Source organism: Chiloscyllium punctatum, chromosome 40, assembly GCF_047496795.1.
Source record: "Chiloscyllium punctatum isolate Juve2018m chromosome 40, sChiPun1.3, whole genome shotgun sequence".
Taxonomy (NCBI): Eukaryota; Metazoa; Chordata; class Chondrichthyes; order Orectolobiformes; family Hemiscylliidae; genus Chiloscyllium; species Chiloscyllium punctatum.
Window position 1 is genome coordinate 43,640,344 of NC_092778.1, and position 26,396 is coordinate 43,666,739.

Sequence of the window (26,396 nt, forward strand, 5' to 3'; positions counted from 1 at the left end):
ACATTTTAAATGGTGAACCAAGGGAACATGCATCACAAACACCCCCATCCTCAATGACAGGGGGGTCCAGCTCATCAATACAAAAGACATGATAGTTCAGCATCTTGTAACCCTCTTCAGTCAGAAGACCTGTGTAAATGATTCATCTGTGTCTCCTGTTGTGCACAGGAGACCATTTTGTTCCATCTGCAGCCAATTCCACATATCAGGAAATGTCTGAGTGCACTGCGTAAGGCAAAGGCCCTGACAATATCATGACTGTGGTGCTGAAAGCCTGTGCTTTAAATTTAGGCTGAGAGTATTGTGGATAGCATATATGGAGCTCACTCTGGGATAAACCTTTACAGGAAGGGAGGGAAAAGTTGACCACCAGGCAAAAGTATATTTCAGTGAAAAGTAAGGACTGTAAGAAATGGGGTAATCTGCCATGGTGTCTAAGGAAATAAGGGAGGCTATCAAATTGAAAGAGAAGGCATACAAAGTGGCCAAAAACAGCAGGAAACTAGAAGGTTAGGAAAACTTTAAAGGACAACACAGAGCCATAAAAAGAACTTTAAAGAAAAGTAAGAATGTGAGAAAAAACTAGCACATAATATAAAGGCAGATAGCAAAAGAGTGGCTAAAGTAAACGTTGGTCCTTTAGAGGATGAGAAGGGGCATTTAGTTATGGGATATGATGAAATGGCCGAGGCATTGAACAGGTATTTTGTATTGGTCTTCACAGTGGAGGACACTATGAACATGCCAATAACTGACAAAGAGATGAAAGTAGGTGAGGACCTGGAAATAATCGTTATTACAGAAGAGTAGTGATGGGCAAGCTAATGGAGCTAAGGATAGACAAGTCTCCTGGCCCTGATGGAATGCATCCCAGGATACTAAAAGAGATGGAGGGAGAAAGAACAAGTGCACTTGTGGTAATTTTCCAAAATTCACTGGACTCTGGGGCAGTTCCAGCAGATTGGAAAACAACAAATGTGACTCCGCTGTTTAAAAAGGGAAGTAGACAAAAGATGGGGAATTATAGACTGGTTAGCTTAACCTCTGTAGTGGGGAAGATGCTTGAGTCTATTATTAGCAAAGAAATAGCAAGGCATCTTGATAGAAATTGTCCAGTTGGGCAGACGAAGCATGGGTTTATGAAAGGCAGGTCATGCTTAACAAATCTTTTGGAATTCTTTGAAGACGTTACTAGCAAGATGGACAACAGGGACCCAGTGGATGTAGTGTACCTAGATTTCCAAAAGACCTTCAACAAGGTGCTGCACAAGAGGCTGCTGCAGAAGATAAAGATGCATGGCACTATGGGTAAAGTATTAACATGGATAGAGGATTGGTTGACTAACAGGAAGTAAAGAGTGGGGATGAATGAGTGCCATTCTGATTGACAGTCAGTAACTGGTGTTGGGACTGCAATTATTCACAATTTTTACAGATGATTTGGAGTTGGGGACCACGTGTAGTGTATCAAAGTTTGCACATGACACTAAGATGAGTAGCAGAGCAAAGTGCAGAGGACTGTGAAACTTTGCAGAGGAACATGATACTTTGAGTGAGTGGGCAAAGATCTGGCAGATGGAGTACAATGTTAATAAATGTGAAGTCATCCATTTTGGTAGGAGTAACAGTAAAAAGGATTATTACTTGAATGGTAAAACATTGCAGCATGCTGCTATGCAGAGGGACCTGGGTGTCTTTGTGCATGGATCACAGGGGGTTGGTCTACAGGTACAATGAGCAATTAGGAAGGCAAATGGAATTTTGTCCTTCATTGCTAAAAGGATTGAGTTTTAAAGTAGGGAAGTTATGTTGCAGCTGTACAGGGTGCTGATGAGGCCACACCTGGAGTACTGTGTGTAGTTTTGGTCTCCTAACTTGAGAAAGGATGTACTGGCACTAGAGGAGATGCAGAGGAGTTTCACTAGGTTAGTTCCGGAGTTGAGAGGATTGGCTTATGAGGAGAGACAGTAGACTGGGATTATATTCATAGGAATTTAGAAGAATGAGGGAGGATCTTATAGGAACATATAAAATTATGAAGGGAATAGATAAAATAGAAGTAGAGAGGATGTTTCCACTGGCAGGTGAAACTAGGACAAGTGGGCATAGACTCAAAATAAGGGGGAGCAGATTTAGGACTGAATTGAGAAGGAACTTCTTCATCCGGTGAGTTGTAAATCTATGTAATTACCTGTCCAGTGAAGTAGTTGACACTACTTCAGTAAACATTTTTTAAAGCTAAGATAAATCTTTTTAGAACAATAAAGTAATTAAGGAATACAGTGAGAAGGTGGGTAAGTGGAACTGAGTCCACAAAAAGATCAGCCATGATCTTATTGAATGGCGGAGCAGGCTCAAGGGGCCAGAGAGCCCATTCCTGCTCCTAGTTCTTATGTTCTTATGTATGTGCAAAGAATAAGGACTAGCCAGAATTCCCTGTAGCCATTCTCCAGCAAAACAGATGCACTGCTTTGAATACAATTGGGGTGAATAGCCTCTCGGGAAAGTAGCAACAGTCAAATTTGTTGCACCGTGTTTGGCTTGCTGCACAGGAGAGAGCAAATACGTGTTGGAAAGCTATCAATCATAAGAATTGAAAGATGTTTCTGTGACTCCACGGAAGTATGGTGCCTCCCAGGTGCCAAGTTCAAGGGAGTTTTGGTGGAGCTATAAGACGTTTTGGAGTGGGAAGGCCATTGGTCATGGTACACATCCGTATCAATGATGTAAGACCCCATCCTTTTTAAACTATAAAAGCAGAATATAAGGAGTTAGGAAGCAAGTTTAAAAATGTGGGATCTCGAAGGTAGTAATCTCTGGGTTGCTACCAGTGCCACATGCTAGTCAATCAAGAAATAACAGGATATATCAGGAGACTGTGGCTGGAGAAGTGGTGCAAAGTGGAAGGTTACAGATTTCTGGGACATTGGACTGATTCTCAGGGAGGGAGGACTAGGTTAAACTGAATGAGTTGAATGTGGGAAGGACTGGCACTTGCATCTTGGGGAGTATTTGCTAGTGTGGTTGGGAAGGGTGAAAACGAAAATGGCAGAAAATGTAGGAATAGAGGTAAACAAGCAAAATTAAAAGATAGAATATGAAATAAGAAAAATGAGAGGTATAGGATTCAAGGGAAAAAATCAAACAGGGCAACAATGCAAAATAATGAAAGAATGAAACTAAGCATGTTTTAAAAAGAACATTAAGACCCTGTGTCTTAATGTGTGGAGCATTTGCAATAAAATTGATGAATTAATCATTCAAATAGATATAAATGGGTTTGATGTAATTGGGATTGTGGAGACAAGGCTGCGTGGTGAAATGAATCCCAGGATATTGAGTTTTTAGGAAGGACAGATAGAGAAAAAAAGAATTGGTAGCATTTCTGGTGAGAGGATATTAACACAATAATTGGAAGGGTATTAACTCTGGTGAAGAAGAATCTGTATGGGTACAGCTCAGAAACACCAAGGGGCAAAAAGCTAGTTAGGGTTGTATATAGACCCCCAACTGTAATGGTAACATTGGCAAAGGCATTAAGCAGGAAATTGGAGACACAAGCAATAAAGTTACAGCTGTAATTACGGATGACATTAATCTGCATATAGATCGGGCAAATCAAATCAGTAACAATGCTGTGGAGGGGAAAATCTTGGAGTGCGTACAAGATTGTTTTCTGGATCAATATGTTGAGGATTAACGTAGAGAACAGGCCAACTGAGTACTTTGTCATGAGAAAGGAATAATGAACAATCTAGTTGTGCAAGGCCCCTTGGAGGAAAGTGACCATAATATGTTTGAATTCTTCTTTAAGATGGAGAATGATAGTGGTTCTGAGACTAGGGTCCTGAATCTTAAGAAAGGAAACTACAATGGTATGAGGAGAGAACTAGCTATGATAAGTCAGAGTCATTACTTAAAGGGATGATGGTAGATCAGCAATGACAAACATTTAAAGAGTGCATGGAGGAACTGCAACAATTATTCATTCTTGACTGGCACGAAAATAAAATGGGAAAAGTGGCCCAACAAATTCCAATAATGGGAATTCAAGACAGTATAGGATCAAAGGAAGAGGCATACAAATTGGCTGACTAAAACAGCTGAAAATTGAGAGCAGTTTAGATTTCAGCAAAAGAGAACAAAGGGATTGATTAAAGGGAAAATAGAGCATGAGAGTAAGTTTGTGTGGAACACACAAACTAATTTCAAAAGCTTCTATAAGTATGCAAAAAGAAAAAGATTTTTTAAGGCAAAGATCCCACAGTTAGAAGCAAGAAGTTATAATGGGGTACAAAGAGATGGCAGACAAGTTAAACACTTGTTTTGATTCTTGTCTCTCAAAGGAAGACACACATAACACCCCAAAAATGTTGAATGGAAGGTCCAGGGAGAAGGAGCAACTGAAGGAAATCAGTATTGATAGGGAAATAGTTTTGAGAAAATTTATAGCTTAGGTTGAGGTTTTGAATGTGGGTTTGCTCGCTGAGCCGGACCGTTCATTTCCAGATGTTCCATTACCCTACTAAGTAACATCTTCAGTGGGCCTCAGGTGAAGCAATGCTGAACATTCCTGCTTTCTATTTATAGGTTTGGGTTTCTTTGGGTTGGTGATGTCATTTCCTGTGGTGAAGTCACTTCCTGTTCCTTTTCTCTGAGTGGTAGATGGGGTCTAACTCGATGTGTTAGTTGATAGACATGATCACCAACTAGCCACAAAAAGACATGGCCCACTCTCACTAGTATCCTTACATACGATGAGGAAGGAACCACTTCGACTGGGACAATGCATCCATCCTAAGACAAGCCAAACAAAGACACGCACGGGAATTCCTAGAAGTGTGGCATTTCAACCGGAGCTTTATCAACAAACGCATCTAGTTAGACCCCATCTACCACCCCCTGAGAAAAGGAGTCATAGAGATGTACAGCATGGACCTTTCTGTCCAGCCCGTCCAGATATCCCAACCCAATCTAGTCCCACCTGCCAGCACCTGGCCCATACATTCCAAACCCTTCCTATTCACCACAGGAAATAACATTACGGGAAATGACATCACCAACCCAAAGAAACCCAAGCATATAAATAGCAGGAATTTTCAGCATTGTTTTGCCTGAGGCCCACTGAAGATGTTACCTAGTAGGCTAACGAAATGTTTGGAAATGAACCTTCCAGCTCATGGAAATAGTGTTGGAGAAATTGTTGTGATTAAAGGCCAATAAATTCCCGGAGTTTGATAATTTGCATCCTGGGGTACTTAAGGAAGTGGCATTAGAAATAATGGAAAACTTGGTTATCTTTCAAGATTCTCTAGAGTCTGGAACAGTTTCTGTGGATTGGAGGGTAGTGAATGTAACCTCACTATTTAAAGGAGGAGGTAGTCAGAGGGTGGGGCGTTATAGACTAGTTAGCCTGACATCGGTAATGTTAGAGTCTGTTATCCAAGTGGTCTGCTTTTAATCTTTTATAACAGTAACAGGATTGGACAGAATCATTGTGCATTTGCAAAAGGGAAATCAAGCTTCTCAAATCATCAATGTTTTGAATAAGATGCCTCATAAGAGGTTAGCATGTAAAGTGAAAGCTCATGGGATTGGGGGCAGTGTACTGACATGGATAGAAATCTGGTTGGGAGATGGGAAACAAAGAATAGGAAAAATAGTCTCTTTCAGAGTGGCAGGCAGTGAGTAGTGGGGTACCTCAGGGATCAGTACTAAGACTCCAGCTATTCACAATATATATTAATGAGTTCAGGTGAAGGAACCAATGTAATATCTCCAAGTTTGCAGATGAGGTTAACCTGGCTAGGAGGGTGAGTTGTAAGGAGGATGCAGAGATGCTTCAGTGTGATTTAGACAAGTTGAGTGAGCGCACAAGTGCATGTAAATGAATAATGTGGATAAATGTGTGCAAAAACAGGAAGGCAAATAAATACCTAAATGGCTATAAATTGAAAGAGGCACTGTGCATCAAAAACTGATGTATACAGATATCCAATTGCTGAAAGTAAACAAGTAGGTGCAGCATATGGTGAAGAAAACAAATGGTATGTTGGCCTTCATTGTGAGAGTATGGAACCAGGAATGCCTTGCTGCAATTGTACTGAACCTTGATGAGACCACACCTGGAATATTGTGTGCAGTTTGGTATCGCTATCGAAGGATGGATGTTCTGGCTAAAGAGGGAGTACAATGATGGTTTACCAGACTGATTCCTGAGACGGCAGGACTGATGCAGGAAAAGAGACTGGATCAGTTAGGACTATATTTACTAAAGTTTAGAAGAACAAGAGAGATCTCAGAGAAACCTTTAAACACTCAACAAACTTTCTGCTGGTTGGAATCGTACCTGCCACATAGAAAGATGGTTATGATTGTTGGAGGTCTGTCATCTCAGCTCCAGAATATCTCTGCAGGAGTTCCTTAGAGTAGTGTCCTCAGCCCAGCCATCTTCAGCTGCTTCATCAGTGACCTTCCCTTCATCATGAGGTTAGAGTGTGGATGTTTGCTGATGATTAAACGTTGTTCAGCACCACTTGTGACTCCTCAGATACAGAAGCGACCCATGTTCAAATGCAACAAGATCTGGACAATATCCAGGTTTGGGCTGACAAGTCGCAAGTAACATTTGCACTACATAAATTCCAGGCAATGATCATCTCCAATATGAGATTATCTAACCACTGTCCCTTGAATTCAAAGGCGTTACCATCACTGAATACCCCTCTATCAACATCCTGGGGGTTGCCATTGACCAAAAACTCAATTGGACTTACTATATAAATACTGGCTACAAAACCAGGTCAGAAGCTAGGAGTACTATGGTGGGTAACTCACCACCTGATTCCCCAAAGCCTGACCACACCTAAAAGGCACAAGTCAGGTGTGTGATGAAATATTATCCACTTGCCTGGATGGGTGCAGCTACAGTAACACTCGAGCTTGACACCAGCCAAGACGAAGCAGCCCACCTTGATTAGCACCAAATCCACAAGCATCCACTCGCCACACAATCATTCAGTAGCAGCAATATGCACTGTCTACAAAGTTCATGAAAGATCCTTAAACTATACTTTCCAAATCCACAACTACCTCCATCCAGAAGGACAAGGGCAGCAGATACATGGGAAAGCTGCTACCTGCAAGTTCTCCTCCAGGCCAACAGCCATCCTGAAATGGAAATAGTTCCTTCATTGTCGCTGGGTCAAAATCCTGGAATTGGATCCCTAATGGCATTGTGAGCCAACCTATAGCATGTGAAGTGTATGGTTCAAAAGGACAACACCAATTCTCAAGGGCAATTAGGGATTGACAATAAATGTTGGCCAGCCAGTGACATCCATGTCCCATGAATGAAAAAAAAATTCCAGTAGAATTGGACAGGGTAAATGCAAGAAGGATGATCCTGATGACTGGGAATCTAGAATTAGGGGTCACACTTTAAGGATTGAGGTGGACTATATAGGACTGAGATGAGGTAAAATTTCTTCAGACAATAGTGAGCCTGTGGAACACTGCCACAAAAAGTGGTTGAAGTCAAAACTTTGGATGTTTTCAAGGAGTTAGATACAGCTCTTCTGAGGGTAAAGGGTGTGGGGATAAAGCAGGAAAGTGTACTGAGTTGTATCAAACATGAAATGCTGGTGAAGCACACCAGGTCTGGCAGCATTTCTGGAGAGAGCAACACAGTTAGTGTTTTGAGTCAGGTTTGACTTCAGAATGGAATGCTACCTCAGTAGTGGACTATAAGCCTTAACTCTGTTTCTCTCTCCAAAAGTGCTGCCAGATCTGCTGAGTTTCTCCAGCTTTCTCTGTGTTTGTTTGATTTCCAGCATCTGCAGTGTTTTGCCTTTTATTGAGTTGGATGATCAACCATGATCATATTGACTGGCGAAGCAGGCTTGAAGGACCAAACACACCTCTCCCATTTTCTATGTTTATATGTATTGAACATTTCACACTTTTAGCCATCGATTCACTATAGCTGCAAAACTGGCATCCACTGACAATGCAAAGTGTGGCTCAAGTATGTCCTGTCCCAAAAGAGCAAATTACTGTCATATCATTATTGTCAATCATCAGCAGTGATGGATGATGTTGGTAGTTTATGATGAGGTGGTCAGCAATATTAAACGTTGCCTGGTGAGGCTCAGGGTCATAAATTAGCAGGGTAGTCTCTGCTGCATTTGCTGTACAGAAACACAGGCTGCGAAGATACAAGATTCAATGAGCTCTGTTTTCTCTGGGCCCTTTTTGTTCCAGCTTGCATCTTCCAACACCCTTCTGAACAGTTATCCTTCAGAGGTCGTGACTGTCAGCGACTGTCTCCCAGTAGTCAGTTTCTGTGTCTGTATTCTTCATATTCTGCCAGCAGTTGTTGCCTCATCCCCAATTGCCCTTGAAGGTGACAGTGAGCCACTTTCTTAAATTTCTGCTGTCTTGGGTGGGAGCGGAGTTGGTACATCCAAAGCCCTGTTAGTTGCCTTGTTTTCATACAGGATCATAATCTTTGTGTCATGCCAGTCCTGATCACTGCCTACTCTGTACAGGACAGCTGCAGAAGTTTCTCCAGACTCTGTAGGGGCATTGGTTTCTCATGCTTGTTGAACTCAACATCCTGAGCTTTGCGTATGACAAAAGAGTCAATAGTTTTGCCAAGCTCTTCCACCAGAGGTTTGATATTCAGCTTTTCCATGATCTGCAAGCTCTGAGCGCTTCCTTGCTGACTCTGTTCTCCCTCTTGTATGACTCCAAGGGTAATGTTTTACTCAGTTGTCAATGACTACCTGGGCTAATGCACTGGAAATCAAGTCTCATTATTCCCAGAGTCATCAAGCATCCACGGAGCTAAGGTGTCCGACATACTTCCTCATTTGAATGAGACAAATTGTTGATACAGCTGTGTTCCAGCAACTCATTCTTTTCTAAAAAAAAACTACAACATCTTCCAGATCCCTTAGCTTACAACTGTATCTTTTCCCATTATTTTTAGTCCACAGTCCAGAAAATAAAAGTAGTCTTCACATAGTCATAGAGATGTACAGCACGGATACAGACCCTTTGGTCCAACTCGACCATGCCGACCAGATATCCCAACCCAATCTAGTCCCACCTGCCAGCACCCGGCCCATATCCCTCCAAACCCTTCCTGTTCATATACCCATCCAGATGCCTTTTGAATGTTGCAATTGTACCAGCCTCCACCACTTCCTCTGGTAGCTGACTGCATACATGCATCACCCTCTGCATAAAACAGTTGCCCTTAGGTCTCTTTTATACCTTTCCCCTCTCACCTAAACCTATGCCCTCTAGTTCTAGACTCCCCCATCCCAGGGAAAAGACCTTGTCTATTTACCCTATCTGTGCCCCTCATGATTTTATAAATCTCTCTCCAATTAATGACCCAACCCAAACCTTGTTTTTGAATGGATCTATTTTCTTTGCTGATGCACCTGTTGCCCTTTTAGAGCCCACCATATGCCTCACATACTGTGTGTAGAAGGATATCTGGCTATTCTAATAACGTTGTGACTGGCAGATTTGGTGCATACTCTAGCAGTCTGTTCAGCTTCACTACAATCAACTCTTAGAGTATTTTAAGCCTTTGCTCAAATCTGTCTTGGAATTAATTAGAACAGATAGCTTGGCATTAGTGATCATATCAGTCTGTGATATTCTGCTCTTGCTTTCCTCCTGCTAAGTGCATTCCTGTAAATGGTGTCTTAATACAAGTTTGTTGATCCATTTTATGTGGGAATGCATGAGAGGACATGTTCAGTCAAATCGAGGAAGTGTTTTCCTATCTGGGTAGGCAATGTGGCTGACATAGGTGGAAGAATAGTATTTCTGCTTCGAACTGAAAAGCATCAACGCTAGCATTCTAACCTGTGTTTAATATGCTATTCAGACAATCACGAGTGGTGATGCACAAGCTGAACCTGATCACTGTCCTGACTTTGGATATTTCCAGGGTTACTTGTGGTTTTGTATCTTTCCTAAGCCATGATATCCAAGGCAAGAGAGCTATGTAATTTGGTCCCACACCTACTGCACATTGAAATGGTACAGTAAACATGTTCTGGCATAAGGACTTTGCTAATAACCATATCAAGATCCTTGTAGGAGTGGTCCTTCATCTCTGTACTAAAGCACAGCATTGGAGCATGGATAATCATGAGGCTGACTGACCCTGTTGTGAGACAGGTCGAGAGAATATATTTCTGAACCACTTGTTTTGGCAGGTGGGATTCCTCATTTGTGAACAGCAGGTTCCTTGCAATAAAGTCTACGCCCTGCTTGTGGTTTTCTTCTGAACTCCTTCCTCTGTCAGATGAATGTGTAATGTTCGTTTTTAGTTATTCATTTTCAGCAAACCTTGTTTCATGCAGAGAAGCCAAGTTAATGTTCAGCCTATCAAGCTTCCTGTTGATAACAGCATGTTTTCAGCCAGCTGCAAGTTGTCTGTCAAACCAGTGCACATGCTCCTGATGGTTCAGCCTGCCATAGAGTCTAGCAGCAGGGAAACAGACCCTTCTGTCCAACTTATCTGCCCTGACTAGATATTCCAGTTCACCGAGTCCCATTTCCCAGCATTTGGCCCATATCCCTCTAAAACCTTCCTATTCATGGAACCATTCCAGATGCCTTTTAAATGTTGTGATGTACCTCCCCACCACCACCACCACCACCACCTCTGGCAGATCATTCCATACACGCACCACCCTCTGCATGAAATAGTTAACCTTCACATCCTTTTAAAATCTTTCCCCTCTCACCTTAAATCTATGCCTCTAGTTTTCTAGGGGCTCCACCCCTTTGAAAAATATCTTGACTATTCACTCTATCCATGTCCTTATGATTTTCAGCCTCCGCTTCAGTTGAAGAGTTGACTATTTTTCTTTGCTTTTGCTTGCCTGGTGTATTCGATTTAGTCAACTTAAGGGATTCTAAGCTCCAAGCATCAATCAAAGCAGACAAACTTTCACAGACACTCTCCTTAGGCCAGGAGGATTATTTGATGTTCACAGCACACAATGCACAATTTGGTTCCATAATTTAGGGGCCTTCTAAGCAACAACATTCTCCAAACCCATTGAGATAACTCTTCCACTAAAATGGCAGCAAAGGTTGTGAGAAACGTTACAGCATTGCAAACGTTAATTTTCATCTAACAGGTATCACCTATAAGCAAGACGTTGTCATTTTACTTCCAATGGCTGGCTGAACAAAGAAGGGCACACTGATTCGATCTTGGTGTGGTGTGAGGGCAGCTCACACTGGCAGCTATATCCCCGGATCCTGACTTGGATTGATGCTGGGTCCACTACTTTTTGTCATTTATAAAAATGATTTGGATGTGAATAAAGGAGGTATAGTCAGTAAGTTTGCAGCTGACACCAAAATTGGAGGTGTAGTGGACAGCGAAGAAGGTTACCTCCGATTACAACAGGATCTTGACCAGATAGGCCAATGGACTGAGAAGTGGCAGATGGAGTTTAATTTAGATAAATGTGAGGTGCTGCATTTTCGGAAAGCAAATCTTAGCAGGGCTTATACACTTAACGGTAAGGTCCTTGGGAGTGTTGCTGAACAAAGAGACCTTGGAGTGCACGTTCCTAGCTCCTTGAAAGTGGAGTTGCAGGTAGATAGGATAGTGAAGAAGGCATTTGGTATGCTTTCATTTATTGGTCAGAGTATTGAGTACAGAAGTTGGGAGGTCATGTTGCGGCTGTCCAGGACACTGGTTAGGCCACTGTTGGAATATTGCATGTAATTCTGGTGGTCTTCCTATTGGAAAGATGTTGTGAAACTTGAAAGGTTCAGAAAAGATTTACAAGGATGTTGCCAGGGTTGGTGGATTTGAGCTATAGGGAGAGGCTGAACAGGCTGGGGCTGTTTTCCCTGGAGCGTCAGAGACTGAGGGGTGACCTTATAGAGGTTTACAAAATTATGAGGGGCATGGATAGGATAAATAGACAAGGTCTTTTCCCTGGGGTGGGGGAGTCCAGAACTAGAGGGCATAGTTTTACGATGAAAGGGGTAAGATATAAAAGAGACCTAAGGGGCAACTTTTTCACACAGAGGGTGGTATGTGTATGAAATGAGCTGCCAGAGGAAGTGGTGGAGGCCGGTACAATTGCAACATTTAAAAGGCATCTGGATGGGTATATGAATAGGAAGGGTTTAGAGGGAATTGGCAGGACGTTGGTAGGTGGGACTAGTTTGGATTAGGATATCTGGTTGGCATGGACGAGTTGGACCGAAGGGTCTGTTTCCGTGCTGGACATCTCTATGACTCTATAAGTAACTTATACTTGCAGTCTACCCAACCCACTAACTTGGGTACTGTCCAACCGTGGGATTGTATGGTCCCTTTCACCATTTGGTGGTCTGCTGTGAAATTGGAATGTCTTGCTCAGAGTGCCAGTCTGGATAAAATGTTAGAGTTCTTGGCTGCATGAATGTCAAAATCCATTGTCAACTTCCCTATTTGGGTCGAAAGCAATGGAAAAAGCTATTTTTAATGCTATCTTGGCTGCAGAGTTGCCAGAAAGATTTTCTTAGAATTTTGAGAAGATTTATAGCTCAGGTTGAGGTTCTGGATGTAGGTTTACGTGCTGCGCTGGAAGGTTCATTTTCAGATGTTTCATCACCATACTATGTAACATAATCAGTGAGCATCCAGATGAAGCATTGGTGGTATGGCCCACTTTCTATGTGTGTGTTTTGGTTTCCTTGGGTTGGTTACATCATTTACTGTGGTGATATCATTTCCTGTTCTTTTTCTTAGGGGGTGGTAAATGGGATCCAAGTCAATGTTTTTGATAAAGTTCCAGTTTGAATGCTATGATTCTAGAATGGTGACAAAACGGCTGAAAAATGAACCTTCCAGCTCAGCGAGCAAACCTATGTCCAGATTTTCTTAGGGTTTACTTCCTTAACTTTCAACTCCCCCGAGATATTGACAAGTTTAGTGTAGCTATTTGCCAATAGCTGAGAGATTGGTTCATGCGTGCCACATGATGGTGGGCTGCACAGGATTTGTCTGGGTCCAAACTTCCTCCAGATTTCTCAGGCTTTATCCGAGGAGTGCAAGGGACCTGATTTTTGTGCTGCCATAAGGCACAACAGAGGACCTGATGCTGGAGAACCTGTGTACAATCAGAGATAGAGTTAAACGTTTGCTTTTTTGAGTGACTGCTAACCAGTGATAAAGGCTGACAATGAGAAAAGACTAATACAAAACAGAGAGCATGCTAACTTCCTTCATCTACACAATAAAATATTACATTAATCTATTAGACCAAAATATGGGTAAAAGATATGAATTTGAGGTATGTTGGGAGTGACCGCTTTGACATCAATGTAATGTTCAACTAAGCATGGCATCAATTAACTATAGCTCCTTGGAATTAATAACAATGGAGAAACTTCACTTATTGAACCTAGCACAAAAATATATGGTTGTAGTTGTTGGAGGTCATTCATCTGAGTCCTAGGACAATTCTGAAGAAGTTCCTTGATGTATTGCCTTAGGTCTGATTTGTTTTCAGCAATCTTCATTAATAACGTTTCCTCAACACAGAAGTGGATATGTTTGATGTTTAGTATTCAGTATTGTGCATGATTGAACAGATTACTGAAGCAGTCAGTGCCACATACAGCAAGGCATGGACAACATTCAGTTTAGCACAATGTGTCAAGTTGTCTGGTACTTAGGTGGCATGGCTATGACCAGCTCTAGCAACAGGGAATCCAAATACCACCTTGACATTTAATACACTACCATTTCAAATTTCCTATCATCATCATCTTGGAGAAGTTATTATACACCTGTAAAAACTGCAAAAGTGGCTAAAGGGTTGGGAAATTCTACATGACACTACAATACAGCATAGGAATAAGCCCTTTGGTCCACCAAGCCTATACCAACTTGTAATCCTTAATACTACTTCTGAGTAATTAGTAATTCTTCTGAGTACGTTGAGGAATTCTACTGACCTCCAAAGTCTAAATGCTATCTCCAAGATACAATCCAGGAGTTTAATAGAATATTTTCTGTTTCCCTGAAAAAGTACAACTCCAAAAATACTCTAGCTAAAGCCCATTTGGCCCCCATCTACCACCTTAACATTCACTCCCTTCACCAGCAGCAGGTCGTGGCAGCACTGTACACCATCTACAAAATGCACTGTATCAACTCTCAAAGGTTTCTTGACTTGTTGAACACCTGTACTCACTACTACCCAGGAGAGCAAGAACACCATGTGAACTGCAATTTTTCCTTGTGATCATGTATAATCCTTACTTGGAAATATCCTTACTTGCTGATCCATCATTGTTGTTTCAAAATCCTGGGACTCGTGCCCTACCAGCAATGTGGCTGTACTTACATCAGATGAACTGCAGCTGTTCAAGAAGATGACTCAGTCTTGAGGGTGGGCAATAAATGCTAATTTTACCAGCAACATCACATCCCATAACTGAATAAATGTATCCAATTATTTGTTTCATCATGTGTGAATAGAATAAACACAGTGTCAAAAGACATAGGCAAAACTATTGTAGAGTCATTCTTCATTCTGCCAGTTTTCATGTTACACCTATTATTTAACTAACTTTGAATTCTCAGAGTTGGGAGTGATTAGCAATGTAATGTTCCATTGTTAACACTGAGCATGTGTAGCATGCCCTACACTGGTTAGATATGGAGTAAAACTCTCCACTCTCCCATGCAATATTCTCAGAGCAGCATCAGCACAGATTAGATACAAAGTAAGGTTCCCTCTATATCGCCCCATTACACACTCCCAGGCAGGTACAGTACAGATTAAGTAAACAGTAAAGCTTCTTATACACTGACTTTTGTTATGGTCTCAAGGGATGTAGATTTTCTCTCCTTGTAAACCCTTCTGAGTTGGAGCTTCAGGAATTTGATTTGTGCCCGTTGCCAGGGAAGGGCTGATTTCTGAAGCTGACCCAGACGTGAAAGGGTTGAAGCAGCTAATATGGAATAACAAGGTGGGGCTCAGCTCGAACTGAAGCTGTGCAGTATTGGTTAAATCCACAAGAATTCTGCATGTCTCAGACCACAAAGAAAATTACTGTGTCAGTCTGGGTAACTGAGCTATTTGCAAATACTGATTCTGCTGGTCTTTGTGCATCAATAATGTGAGCAGGCTTGTATATTTCCAGGGGCTCAGTGGATGTACTGTGATAATTCTAAAAATGCCTCGAGCCTTCTCCAAACTCCCTCCCCCTCCAATTGCCACACTCTTTCACCTCCTCCCCCTCTCCTAGGCAGCAATTAGTGAAGATATGTTCCTGTGCCAAACACCTGGTTTGTATTAGGATTCTGAGCTGTGTTCTATCCACTGAGTGCCAATGACCTCCTCTGTCCTGCCTTTAATGGCTGAAATGTTGCTCACTGCTTCTCATGAGAACTTCCCACAGTCATTGATCAGAGGCATGAGCCTTTGGAAAGGTTCTGGACTTCAGTTCACATAAGGGGCCCTGTTTATTTTTCACAGTTAGTTTTGTGGCTGTAATGGGCTGGGGTACACATCTAATGGGACATAAGAAAAGGGAACTATGTCACTGAAATGGGTTACACTCATAAGCTGGATCTTCCCTCCACTTCTTCCTCTTTACCTCCTTCCCCTTTTCCCTTGAACCCTCCTCCACCCTCTCCTATTCCCCATTCAGCTTCAGCCCCTTTCCTACCCCTCGATCCTAATCTAATTGAATAGTAGGATTGGTTTGAGACAGTGCATTCCATTCCAGGAAAAGGTTTGACACATTACCCTTGTTTAATCTACATGTCACTTCAAATGTTAAGCACAAATTTCCAGGTGCTGCTGTTGGCAGAGATGAGGCTATTAAAAGGTAGTTCAGGTCCTTTTTACTGGTGTCGATGATGACAGATAGTGGGTAAAATGACAGCCACCTTTTGTTCTGGCTCTCAGACAGGAGGTGGTTGTTATTTTCCCATTGTCCAAAGTTTGATACAGCAGAGACAGGAAAAATAGTTTTAAACAACTTCGAAACAAACTAGAATTGAGCTTCTCCTAGTTTGAATTTAATATAGTGTGAATTTGCATTGTTGGATAAGAGGAGTAAGTCAGGCCCAGACTGGGGGAGGTGAATAGGGAGTAGGTGTAAATTTATGTTGCCAAGACATTTGGAGGTTAGGTTGGGGTGGTGAGATGACTGCCGTTAGCATTGCTGCCTCACAGTGCCAGAGACCTGGACTCGATTCCAACCACAGGTGACTGTGTGTGGAGTTTGCACATTCTCCCCATGTATACGTTGGTTTCCTCCCACAGTCCAAAGATATATAGGTTTGATAGATTGGCCATGCTAAATTGCCCATTGTGTCCATGGAATTGTAGGCTAGACCAATTAGGCATGGCAAGTGCAGGGTGGGGGTAGAGGGGTGGGTCTGAATGGGATGCTCTTTGGGGGAGGGGTCAGTGTGGACTTGATGAACTGAATGACTTGCTTCCACACTTTTGGGGAATCTATGAATTAAGCCAGGATCTAAATGGGTGATCTGACTGAGCTGTCATGATGACGTAGCAGACATATGATAAATCTGTAAGTAATGCTTGCTTACTGCAGAAGAAAATTTTTACCAGATGTCTGAATGTTTACATTTGGCAGCAGCCTCTGAGTAAACTAAGCCTGACTATCTGTTCTGCTGCTAGAGGAGGCCAGGCCTCTCAGGGTTAATGCTCTGTAAACTTGGAGTTTTCTCATTTATAGCAGCTAAGCCCCTACAAGAGGTGCTCTCTGCATACCTCGATCTGGGCTGACGTTGCACAGAGCTCGAACTCCTCAGCCGGAAGCGTTGTCATGGAAATGGATTTAGGGAAACAGGCTCGGCTGCCCTTGGAATGTGTGGTATTTGGGCAGTGCTGGATATAAGAGCTCCCTATATAAACAGTCATCATTCTGGCTGTGTTCAAGCCCCTTCCCCCAAATATTTCTTGTAATGGAGTTGTTACTTCACTCCTCGGGGATCCGTCAGTCTGATATGCTTTAATCATGATCTGTGCCATTAATACATGCCATGCAGAACTGCCACATCTCTCACCCAGTTTCCCCAACCTGTGAATCGACACAGCTTCCATCTGTTGGTGGGTTTGTTATTTGTCTCATCTTTCATCTCCTAGTCATGTTGGGTACCCTTAGATTTCATTTGAAAGTAAAGATTGTAATGAGGGGGAATAAATGGTTTGACTTCAAGCAAACCCAGACTTCACAATTCAGTAAGGGTTACTGACTCTGCCTGGGATTTATTCCCTTTTGCTTCAACTGTGACCTCCTTGGTAAGTAAAACTCACCTGATGGGCATTTCCAGAGTCATTCTTGACCTTCATGTTTCTCCTTTTGGGAGAGAAGACAGATAGAGACATGGAAGGGGCAGGCAGGGTGAGTCAGAGACTCTCTCCTGCCTGTCAGTAAATTTGTAACATGGATCGGATTTGTTGAGAACGAATCAGCGATCTAAAATCTCTCAATCACAGAATTGTTGCAGTTCAGAAAGAGGCCATTCGGCCCATAGTGTCTGTATTGGTTCTACTACCTAATGCAATTTCGCACCTTTTTCTCGTATTTCTCTACACCATTTCTATCCAAATAATCATTCAATGCCCCCTTGAATGCCTTAACTGAAGCAGCTGCCACCATATTTCTAGACAGTGCATTCCATACACTTGCTGTGTGAAAAGGTTTGACACATTACCCTTGTTTAATCTATATGTCACTTCAAATGTTAAGCACAAATTTCCAGGTGTTGCTGTTGGCAGAGATGAGGCTATCAAAAGGTAGTTCAGGTCCTTTTTACTGGTGTAGATGATGACAGATAGTGGGTAAAACGACAGCCACCTTTTGTTCTGGCTCTCAGACAGGAGGTGGTTGTTATTTTCCCATTGTCCAAAGCTTGATACAGCAGAGACAGGAAAAATAGTTTTAAATAACTTTGAAACAAACTAGAAGCCATCTAATTATTAAGCCAGTTCCTTCAAAGTCTGTATTAGTAAGAAAACAAAATCTCTTCATAATGAGTCCTTAATATGCTAATTTTTTTGAGAAGAGTATCCACTTAATTCAATTTTGGAGGCTGTTTCCTGTGTGTTGGGTGTCTTGCGAATTGATTGATTCCCAACAGTAGCCTGTTTGTCTTTATTGTAATCTTGGGCTTGCATTTATTTCATAGAATCTCAATAGTGTAGAAACAGGTCATTAGGCCCAACAAGTCCACACCGACCCTCCGAAGAGTATCCCACCCAGACTAATTCCTCTACATTATTACTTTACATTTCCCCTAACTAATGCAATGAGCCTACACATCCCTGAACACTATGGACAATTTATTGTGGCCAATTCACCTAACCTGCACATCTTTGGAGTTTGGGAGGAAATTGGAGCACTCTGAGGAAAACCAAGCTGACACGAGCAGAATGTGCAAACTCCACACAGGCAGTCGCCCGAGGCTGGAATTGAACCTGGGTCCCTGGTGCTGTCAGGCAACTGTGCTTCATGGGGAATAAGGGAAAGTAGGTGAAGTTATGATCACTGCCAAATTTGTTTTGGTTGAGGACCAGTAACGTTTTTTTGTTAAAATAGATAAAGTTTGACATTCCAGATACTTACTAGAATAAAGCCTCAATGTTTCATGATTTTTATTAAATAAAATAAACGTTACTATATCAAGTTGCAACAGTAAGACGATCTAAAATATAGATATAAGTGGCATAGTGGTTCAGTGGTTAGCACTGTTGCTTCATGAAGATTGAACTTTGAAGCTCCCTCCAAAGCCGGTCCATCACAGACTACCTCAGCAACTGTTCATGTCCAGATAGCCTCATTGCTTCCCCTGAACCTATATTCCAATTAATTCCCAAGACTGCACTCAAGTATCTGCTCTTGGGCACAGTTCCAGCTTTTTTGCAGACAGCTGTATTCAGCTGGCACCACCCTAGAGTTTCTCCGTGCTCCAGTGTTTCCTAGCTATACTGAACAAATATTGTTTGTGGGCTTTCTTTACCCCAATTCTTGGCTGTATTGAACAGTTGATATCTCCCAGAAACTTCTCATTCCTAACTTTCTGGACTCTGCCCTTAGAGTGTACCTACACTCCAGTGACTACAGCAGCTCACTATCATCTTAAGGATAATTAGGGGTGGGCAATAAATGCTGGACTAGCCAACAAAGACACACATCCCATAATATCAGAATTGTCTCAGCTTTGAGCTGCAATAAACCTCTTAGTTTCTCCAAGAACCAATCATCTTCAGCTGCTTCATTAATGACCTTCCCTCAAGCATAAAATCAGAGGTGGGGATGTTCTCTGATGATATGTTCAACCCCACTTGCTATCCTTGGATACTGAAGTACTCCATGTCTGCCTGCAGCAAGGTTTTGCTTGATGCATGGCAAGTGGCACTGGTACATGTTACTGCTAGGTGATGACCATCTCCTATAAGACTCTCCAATCATCTCCCCATTACATTCAATGGCATCATCATAGCTGAATCCTGACTATCAACATCTTGGGGGGGTTACCGTTCATTCACCAGAAATAAACCAGTCACATAAATGCAGTGGTGACAAGAGAAGGTAGCAGAGGATAGGAATTCTATGCTGAGTAATTCACCATCCAAAAAGCTACCTACCATCAACAAGACACCAGTCAGGAGTATGAAGACTGCAGCTCCCACAACACTCAAAGCACAACACCATCCAGGACAAAGCAGCTAACTTGACTGACACTCAGTTAATAAATTCCACATTGACTACTTACCAGCTGATGTACAGTGACAGCAGTGTCCCCCATTTGCAAGCTTCATTATAAAAAAACTCACCAAGGGTCTTAAGAAAGCATCTTCCAAACCTATGATCGCTAACATCTAGAAGGATAAGGGCATCCCCTCCCTCCAAGCCACACTATCCAAATTTGAAATTATATTGCTGCTCCTTCACTGTCATTGGGAAAAGCTGGAACTCTGTCCATAACAGTGTTGTGGAAGTACTTACAACACGTGGACTGCAGAAGTTCAAGAGTACAGCTTATCACTTTCTGGAGGGTAATTAGAGATGAGTAAGTAAGGATGTCCACTCCCTTTGAATGAAGAAGAAAAGGTCAATTTGAAATTGGTGGACCCTACCAATGTAGCTTGTCCTGCTAGTCTCAAGCTGACCTTTACAGATTAATGAATCATTTAAATATAATTTGGCTCTAACTCCCTCTGGACTGTCATTATTGTGAGCTTTGCAATCACCATGGTCTTCTTAGCTAATGATATCTGTTTTTATTAGCTGCATCTCTTCTATTTTGATTCCATTACAGAAACATGGGTAACCTTCTGAACTGTTCTGGTAAACACTAAAGCCTGCAGAGTTTTAATTACCCCATCTTCTTAGGTGCTAATAGCTTAAAGCAACATGACTCCTACCTTTTAAGTGCACAAGATTTTAAGATGCTTCAATGTGTTTATCACAATTTCTACAGTTTAACGTTAATTCCTAAAATTAAAAATTATATTCTAACTAGAATACATGGGTTATGAACTCTTTGCTAAAAGTTAAAGCCAAGATCAAGGCAGAGATTAAAATCTCAAAGGGGTTGGTCTTAAATCAGAAGAGGGAGGCAGAGATAAACTTCTATGCAAATTGGCAGTTGAATCCTACATAACAACAATGACTATACTTCAAAGAGTACTTTGGACTGTCTTGTGGTCATACTGTTGTAACAGTACAAATTTGCACTTCCTGAAGAAAGTCCAAACAGTACACTGTTCTTAAAGACAAGGGAGTTTGCCTTACAGTTTCAAGTTATAAATACAGCTGGATTGAATCCCCTGGCTTCTAAATCAACAACCTTCTCACAGCAAAGGATTGGGTGTATTGTTCCAATGTCCACATCACCAAATGTCCTGAATATGTCACTGGATTATTGAGCCAGAGCTGGATAACATATGCTGGCCTTGTCAGTGATGTCACATTGTAACAATTGATTAAAATATGGGCTTGTGGGACAAGGAAAAGGACAGTAGAGGATAACACTTTTACCGTGGGCAGACATTTTGGTCAGCATGGGCCGGTTTGGGCCAAAGGACTTGTCTCTATGCTGTAAGATTCAATGACAAAATTTTATAGGCAAATTTCATGGTTTGAGGTGGAGAAGGGCCCAGTTCTTTCTGGCCAGCAGGTCTGCCTGTTTGTCCTTGCTTGGATTGTCTGTGAAGCAGGATCAGATTTTTTCTGTTGCTGTTACAGTAATCTTTACAAATACAGATGGAAAACTGACAACTTATTTTTGACCTGGGATCAGTCAGTGTGGACTAAGCTTGCCTGTTATTGTTGGACTGTTATTGAGGACAACAGGAAGCAGAGAGAGTACGGCAGCTGCATGCTAGACAATTGGGCAATGCCTATAGATGGTATCTGGGAATGATGCAGGGTTCTGGGATCTTGAGGTGAAATTTGTCTCTGGGACCCAAGTTTGGGGATGGGACTGGGGGATTTGAGATACTTGTGCAGGCAGGGTTGCGATCCAGGATTCTGACACAGAACTAAAATCTGGGATTTAGGCTCAAATCTGGGATCTAGGGGCGGGATTAATGTTATTTCCATAACTGTTTTTTCTGCTGAGTGTGGAAGTAATATTTTTTTCTCTCTTACAGAGCGTTCAAGGCCACGAAAACATCAAAGATTCCCGGCTGATCTGGCTCAAAACATCAGACACTATCCTGTCAACTGGGTTTAGCCAGGTGACTGTCACTGCTGTATTGGGATTAGTATGCAGGCCATAAAATATAGGAGCAGAATTAGTCATTCAGCCCATTGAATCTGCTCTGCCATTCAATCGTGGCTGGTATGTTTCTCAACTCCATTCTCCGGCTTTCTGCCCATAACCTTTGATTCCCTTACTAACCAAGAGTTTGTCTATCTCAGTCTTAAATATACCCCATGACTTGTGGAATTAGTTCCACAGATTTACTACACTCTTCCTGAAGTAATTCCTCCTCATCTCAGTTCTAAAGGGCTGTCCTTTAACCCTGAGTCTCTCCTACTAGTGGAAACGTCTTTTACGCATTCACTCTGTTGCTTTAACCAGATACCTGCTTTTTCTTCTAAATTCTGAGTACAGACCCAGAGTCCTCAACTATTTCTCAAAAGGCAAGTCCTTCATTTCAGAATCAGTCTTGTAAGCTCCTCTGGACACCCTCCAAAGCCAGCACATATTTTCTTGGATATGGGGCCCAAAACTGTTCTCAATATTCCAAATACGGACTGACTAGACACTTGTACAGCCTCAGCAGTACATCTTTGTTCTTGCATTCCAGTCCTCTTGAAATTCAAGTGCTAACATTGCATTTGGGTTCCTAACTGTCACCTCAACCTGTATGTTAACCTTAAGAAAATCCTGAACTAGGACTCTCAAGTCCCTTTTCATTTTAGATTTCCGAAGCCTTTCCCTGTTTAGAAAACAGTCTATGCTTCTATTCTTCTTATCAAAATGTATAACCTCATGCTTTCCCACATTGTGTTATCTCTACCACATGCTAGACTATTTAATAAGGTAAGAGCCCATGGTGTTGGAGGTCGTATAATAGCATGGATAGAGGGTTTGTGAACTAATAGAAGATAAAGAGTTGGGATATGGGGATATTTTTAGGATGACAACCTTGTGGAGTGCCACAGGGATCAGTGTTGGTGCCACAATTATTTACAATGTATATTAATGAGGAAAGAGAATGTGCTACAACCAAATTTGCAGATAACACAAAGGTGGGAAAACAAATGCTTAGGATGACACACACAGTCTGCAGAGAGATATATAGGTTAAGTGATTGGACAAGAATGTTTGCATTGGAATATAATGTGGGGAAATGTGAGGTTATGCACTTTGGGAGGAGAAAAGAGGAAGTGAATATTATTTAAATGGAGAAAGATTACAGAGGGCTACTGAACAGAGATTAGAAAGTAGTCGTCTATGAATCACATAAATCTAGTATCCAAGTTCAGTGGACAATAAAGAAGGTAAATAAAATGTTGGCTTTTATTTCTAAGGAATGGAGTATAAAAGTAGGGAAGTTTTGCTAAAAGTGTACAAGACATTAGAGTCAAGTGTGTGCTGCTGGAAAAACATTTCAGCAAAAGCCCTCCCAGATGCTGCTTGACCTGCTGTGCTTTTCCAGAACCACCCGCTCAACTCTGATCTCCAGCAATTTCTCATTAGTCAGACTGCAGCTGGAATACTGTGGACAGTTCTGGGCCCCTTATCTAAGGAAAAATGTAGATCATTGGAGGCAGTCCAAGGAAGGTTTACTCACCTGATATTAGGTATGGAGGGACTGTCTTATGAGGAGAGGTTGAGTAGATTGGGCGACGTTATTGAAATGTGCAATGTTCTTTGAGGGCTCAACAGAGTAAATGTGGGAAGGTTATTTCCCTTGTAGAAGTATCTAGGACCAAAGGGCTTAACCTCAGAAAAAGGGGCTGCACTTTTAAGAAAGGAGATGAGGAAGAATTTCTTCTTGGAGTATAGTGAATTTATGAAATTCTTTACTGCAGAGGGCTGTCAAGGCTCCGTTGTTTAAGAATATTCAAGGCTTGGATATTTAAAAAATGTGACTTTTTAAAAAATCAATAAGAGAATCATGGGTTATGGGGAAAAGCCAGGAAGGTGGAGTTGAGGATTACCAGGTCAGCCATGAGCTCATTGAATGGTGGAGCAGATTCGATGGATGGAATAGCCTACTCCTGTTACTGTATCTTAATGTCTTATTATTTTGACTTCATTTTAATACAGTGGGCTGGCAGTGCACCTTTCGTAATTGTTCTTCAGAATGGTTATGAATGTTGCTGTACATCAACATTGCACACACATCTTTCCAAACCAAAGGAGTAGCCATGGGCACCCGCGTGGGCCCCAACTATGCCTGCCTCTTCGTCGGATATGTGGAACAGTCCATCTTCCTCAGCTACACTGGCACCACCCCCCACCTTTTCCTCCACTACGTTGATGACTGTATTGGTGCTACCTCGTGCTCCCACGAGGAGGTTGAACAGTTCATCCACTTTACTGACACCTTCCACCCTGACCTCAAATTTACCTGGACCATCTCAGACTCCTCCCTCCCTTTCCTAGACCTCTGCATTTCTATCTCAGGCAACCGACTCAACACGGACATTTACTATAAACCGACCGACTCCCACAGCTACCTAGATTACACCTCCTCCCACCCTGCCCCCTGTAAAAACGCCATCCCATATTCCCAATTCCTTCGCCTCTGCCGCATCTGCTCCCAGGAGGACCAATTCCAATACCGAACAACCCAGATGGCCTCCTCCTTCAAAGACCGCAATATCCCCCCAGACGTGGTTGACGATGCTCTCTACTGCATCTCCTCCACTTCCCGCTCCTCCGCCCTTGAATCCCGCCCCTCCAATCACCACCAGGACAGAACCCCACTGGTCCTCACCTACCACCCCACCAACCTCCATATATATCGTATTATCCTTCATCATTTCCGCCACCTCCAAACAGACCCCACCACCAAGGATATATTTCCCTCCCCTCCCCTATCACCCCCCACCAACCCAACCTCCACTCCCGGCACCTTCCACTGCAACCGCAAGAAATGCAAAGCTTGCGCCCACACCTCTCCCCTCACGTCCCTCCAAGGCCCCAAGGGATCCTTCCATATCCGTCACAAATTCACCTGCACCTCCACACACATCATTTACTGCATCCACTGCACCCGATGTGGCCTCCTCTACATTGGGGAAACAGGCCGCCTACTTGTGGAACGTTTCAGAGAACACCTCTGGGACACCTGCACAAACCGACCCAACCGCCCCGTGGCTGAACACTTTAACGCCCCCTCCCACTCCGCCAAGGACATGCAGGTCCTTGACCTCCTCTATCGTCAGACCATGGCAATGCGAAGCCTGGAGGAAGACCGCCTCATCTTCTGCCTAGGAACCCTCCAACCACAAGGGATGAATGCAGATTTCTCCACCTTCCTCATTTCCCCTCCCCCCACCTTATCAGTCCCAATCCTTGGACTCAGCACCGCCTTCTTGACATGCAATCATCTTCTTGACCTCTCCACCTCCACCCCACCCCCACCCCCACCCCCTCTCCAGCCTACCACCCTCACCTTAACCTATCACATTCCCAACACCCCTCCCCCAAGTCCCTCCTCCCTACCTTTTATCTTAGCCTGCTTGACACACCTTCCTCATTCCTGAAGAAGGGCTTAGGTCCGAAACGTCGATTCTCCTGCTCCTTGGATGCTGCCTGATCTGCTGCAGTTTTCCAGCAACACATTTTTCAGCTCTGATCTCCATTATCTGCAGTCCTCACTTTCTCCACACACATCTTTCAGCCTTACAGATGCAATCTGCAACACCATATTGCTGATACACCTGATGAGAGATGTGTAGATTAGATTAGATTGCTTACAATGTGGAAACAGGCCCTTCGGCCCAACAAGTCCACACCGACCCTCCGAAGCGTAATCCACCCAGACCCATTCCCCTATATTTACCCCTTCATCCAACACTATGGGCAATTTAGCATGGCCAATTCACCTAACCTGCACATTTTTGGACTGTGGGAGGAAACCGGAGCACCCGGAGGGGTGCCCACGCAGACACGGGGAGAATGTGCAAACTCCACACAGTCGCCTGAGGCGGGAATTGAACCCAGGTCTCTGGCGCTGTGAGGCAGGCAGTGCTAACCACTGTGCCACCATGCCACGTACTTGTCTGTATTTTGCTTTTTAGTTCCCAGCTCCTGTGCAGGTACTACTTTTCACACTTTTCAGCAATCAGACTCTGTGAACATGCCCCTGTTTGGTCAGGCAGTAATGTACTGAGAGCCCCTTCCTTATTTTCCTTTTCAGATGCGTGAGCGACAGGCCAGACTGTGGGACACCCGCAAGTTTACTAGTCCTGTCAGCACCTTAAATCTTGATACAGCACAGGGGTAAGTATATGAATGTGAATAACATTTGGCATTGAACACAAGTTAACATCTGGTGTCGTCACTCTTGCTGGATATGATTCATCAGGATGCACCGTGGAGCTATTAACATGGATTCAAAATAAGTCTTGCACAGCTCAGAGTTTCCAAACTCTGTTCCTGGGCTGTGCTCATCTGAAAGGGATTGGACTTTGTTCTGGATTGTGCTGAGCTGGGGCAATCCAGGCTGTGTTCCTGGGTTAGGAGGTTCTAGCCAAGCTAACATTTGAGGGCTCATAATTGACCTCAGTGTTGCTGATTTCAAAATAGGATCGATCTCCTGTCACTGTTCCTGGTCTGAATTCAATGACTCCTACCCTGTCCCCTTAGTGAGTGCATCTGTATGCATGTGTGG

At 42.8% G+C, this 26,396-nt stretch overlaps 1 protein-coding gene across 2 annotated transcripts in view; it reads left to right on the top strand.

Moving 5' to 3' along the window:
- coro7 (coronin 7) overlaps nucleotides 1-26,396 on the top strand; it is a 168,978-nt gene that overhangs the window by 41,848 nt on the left and 100,734 nt on the right. For both annotated transcript variants that reach the window (XM_072559696.1, XM_072559697.1), the window contains exons 8-9: nucleotides 21,690-21,776; nucleotides 25,923-26,005. In XM_072559696.1, the coding sequence (XP_072415797.1) occupies nucleotides 21,690-21,776; nucleotides 25,923-26,005 (170 nt within the window). The remainder of the gene's footprint in view (nucleotides 1-21,689; nucleotides 21,777-25,922; nucleotides 26,006-26,396) is intronic.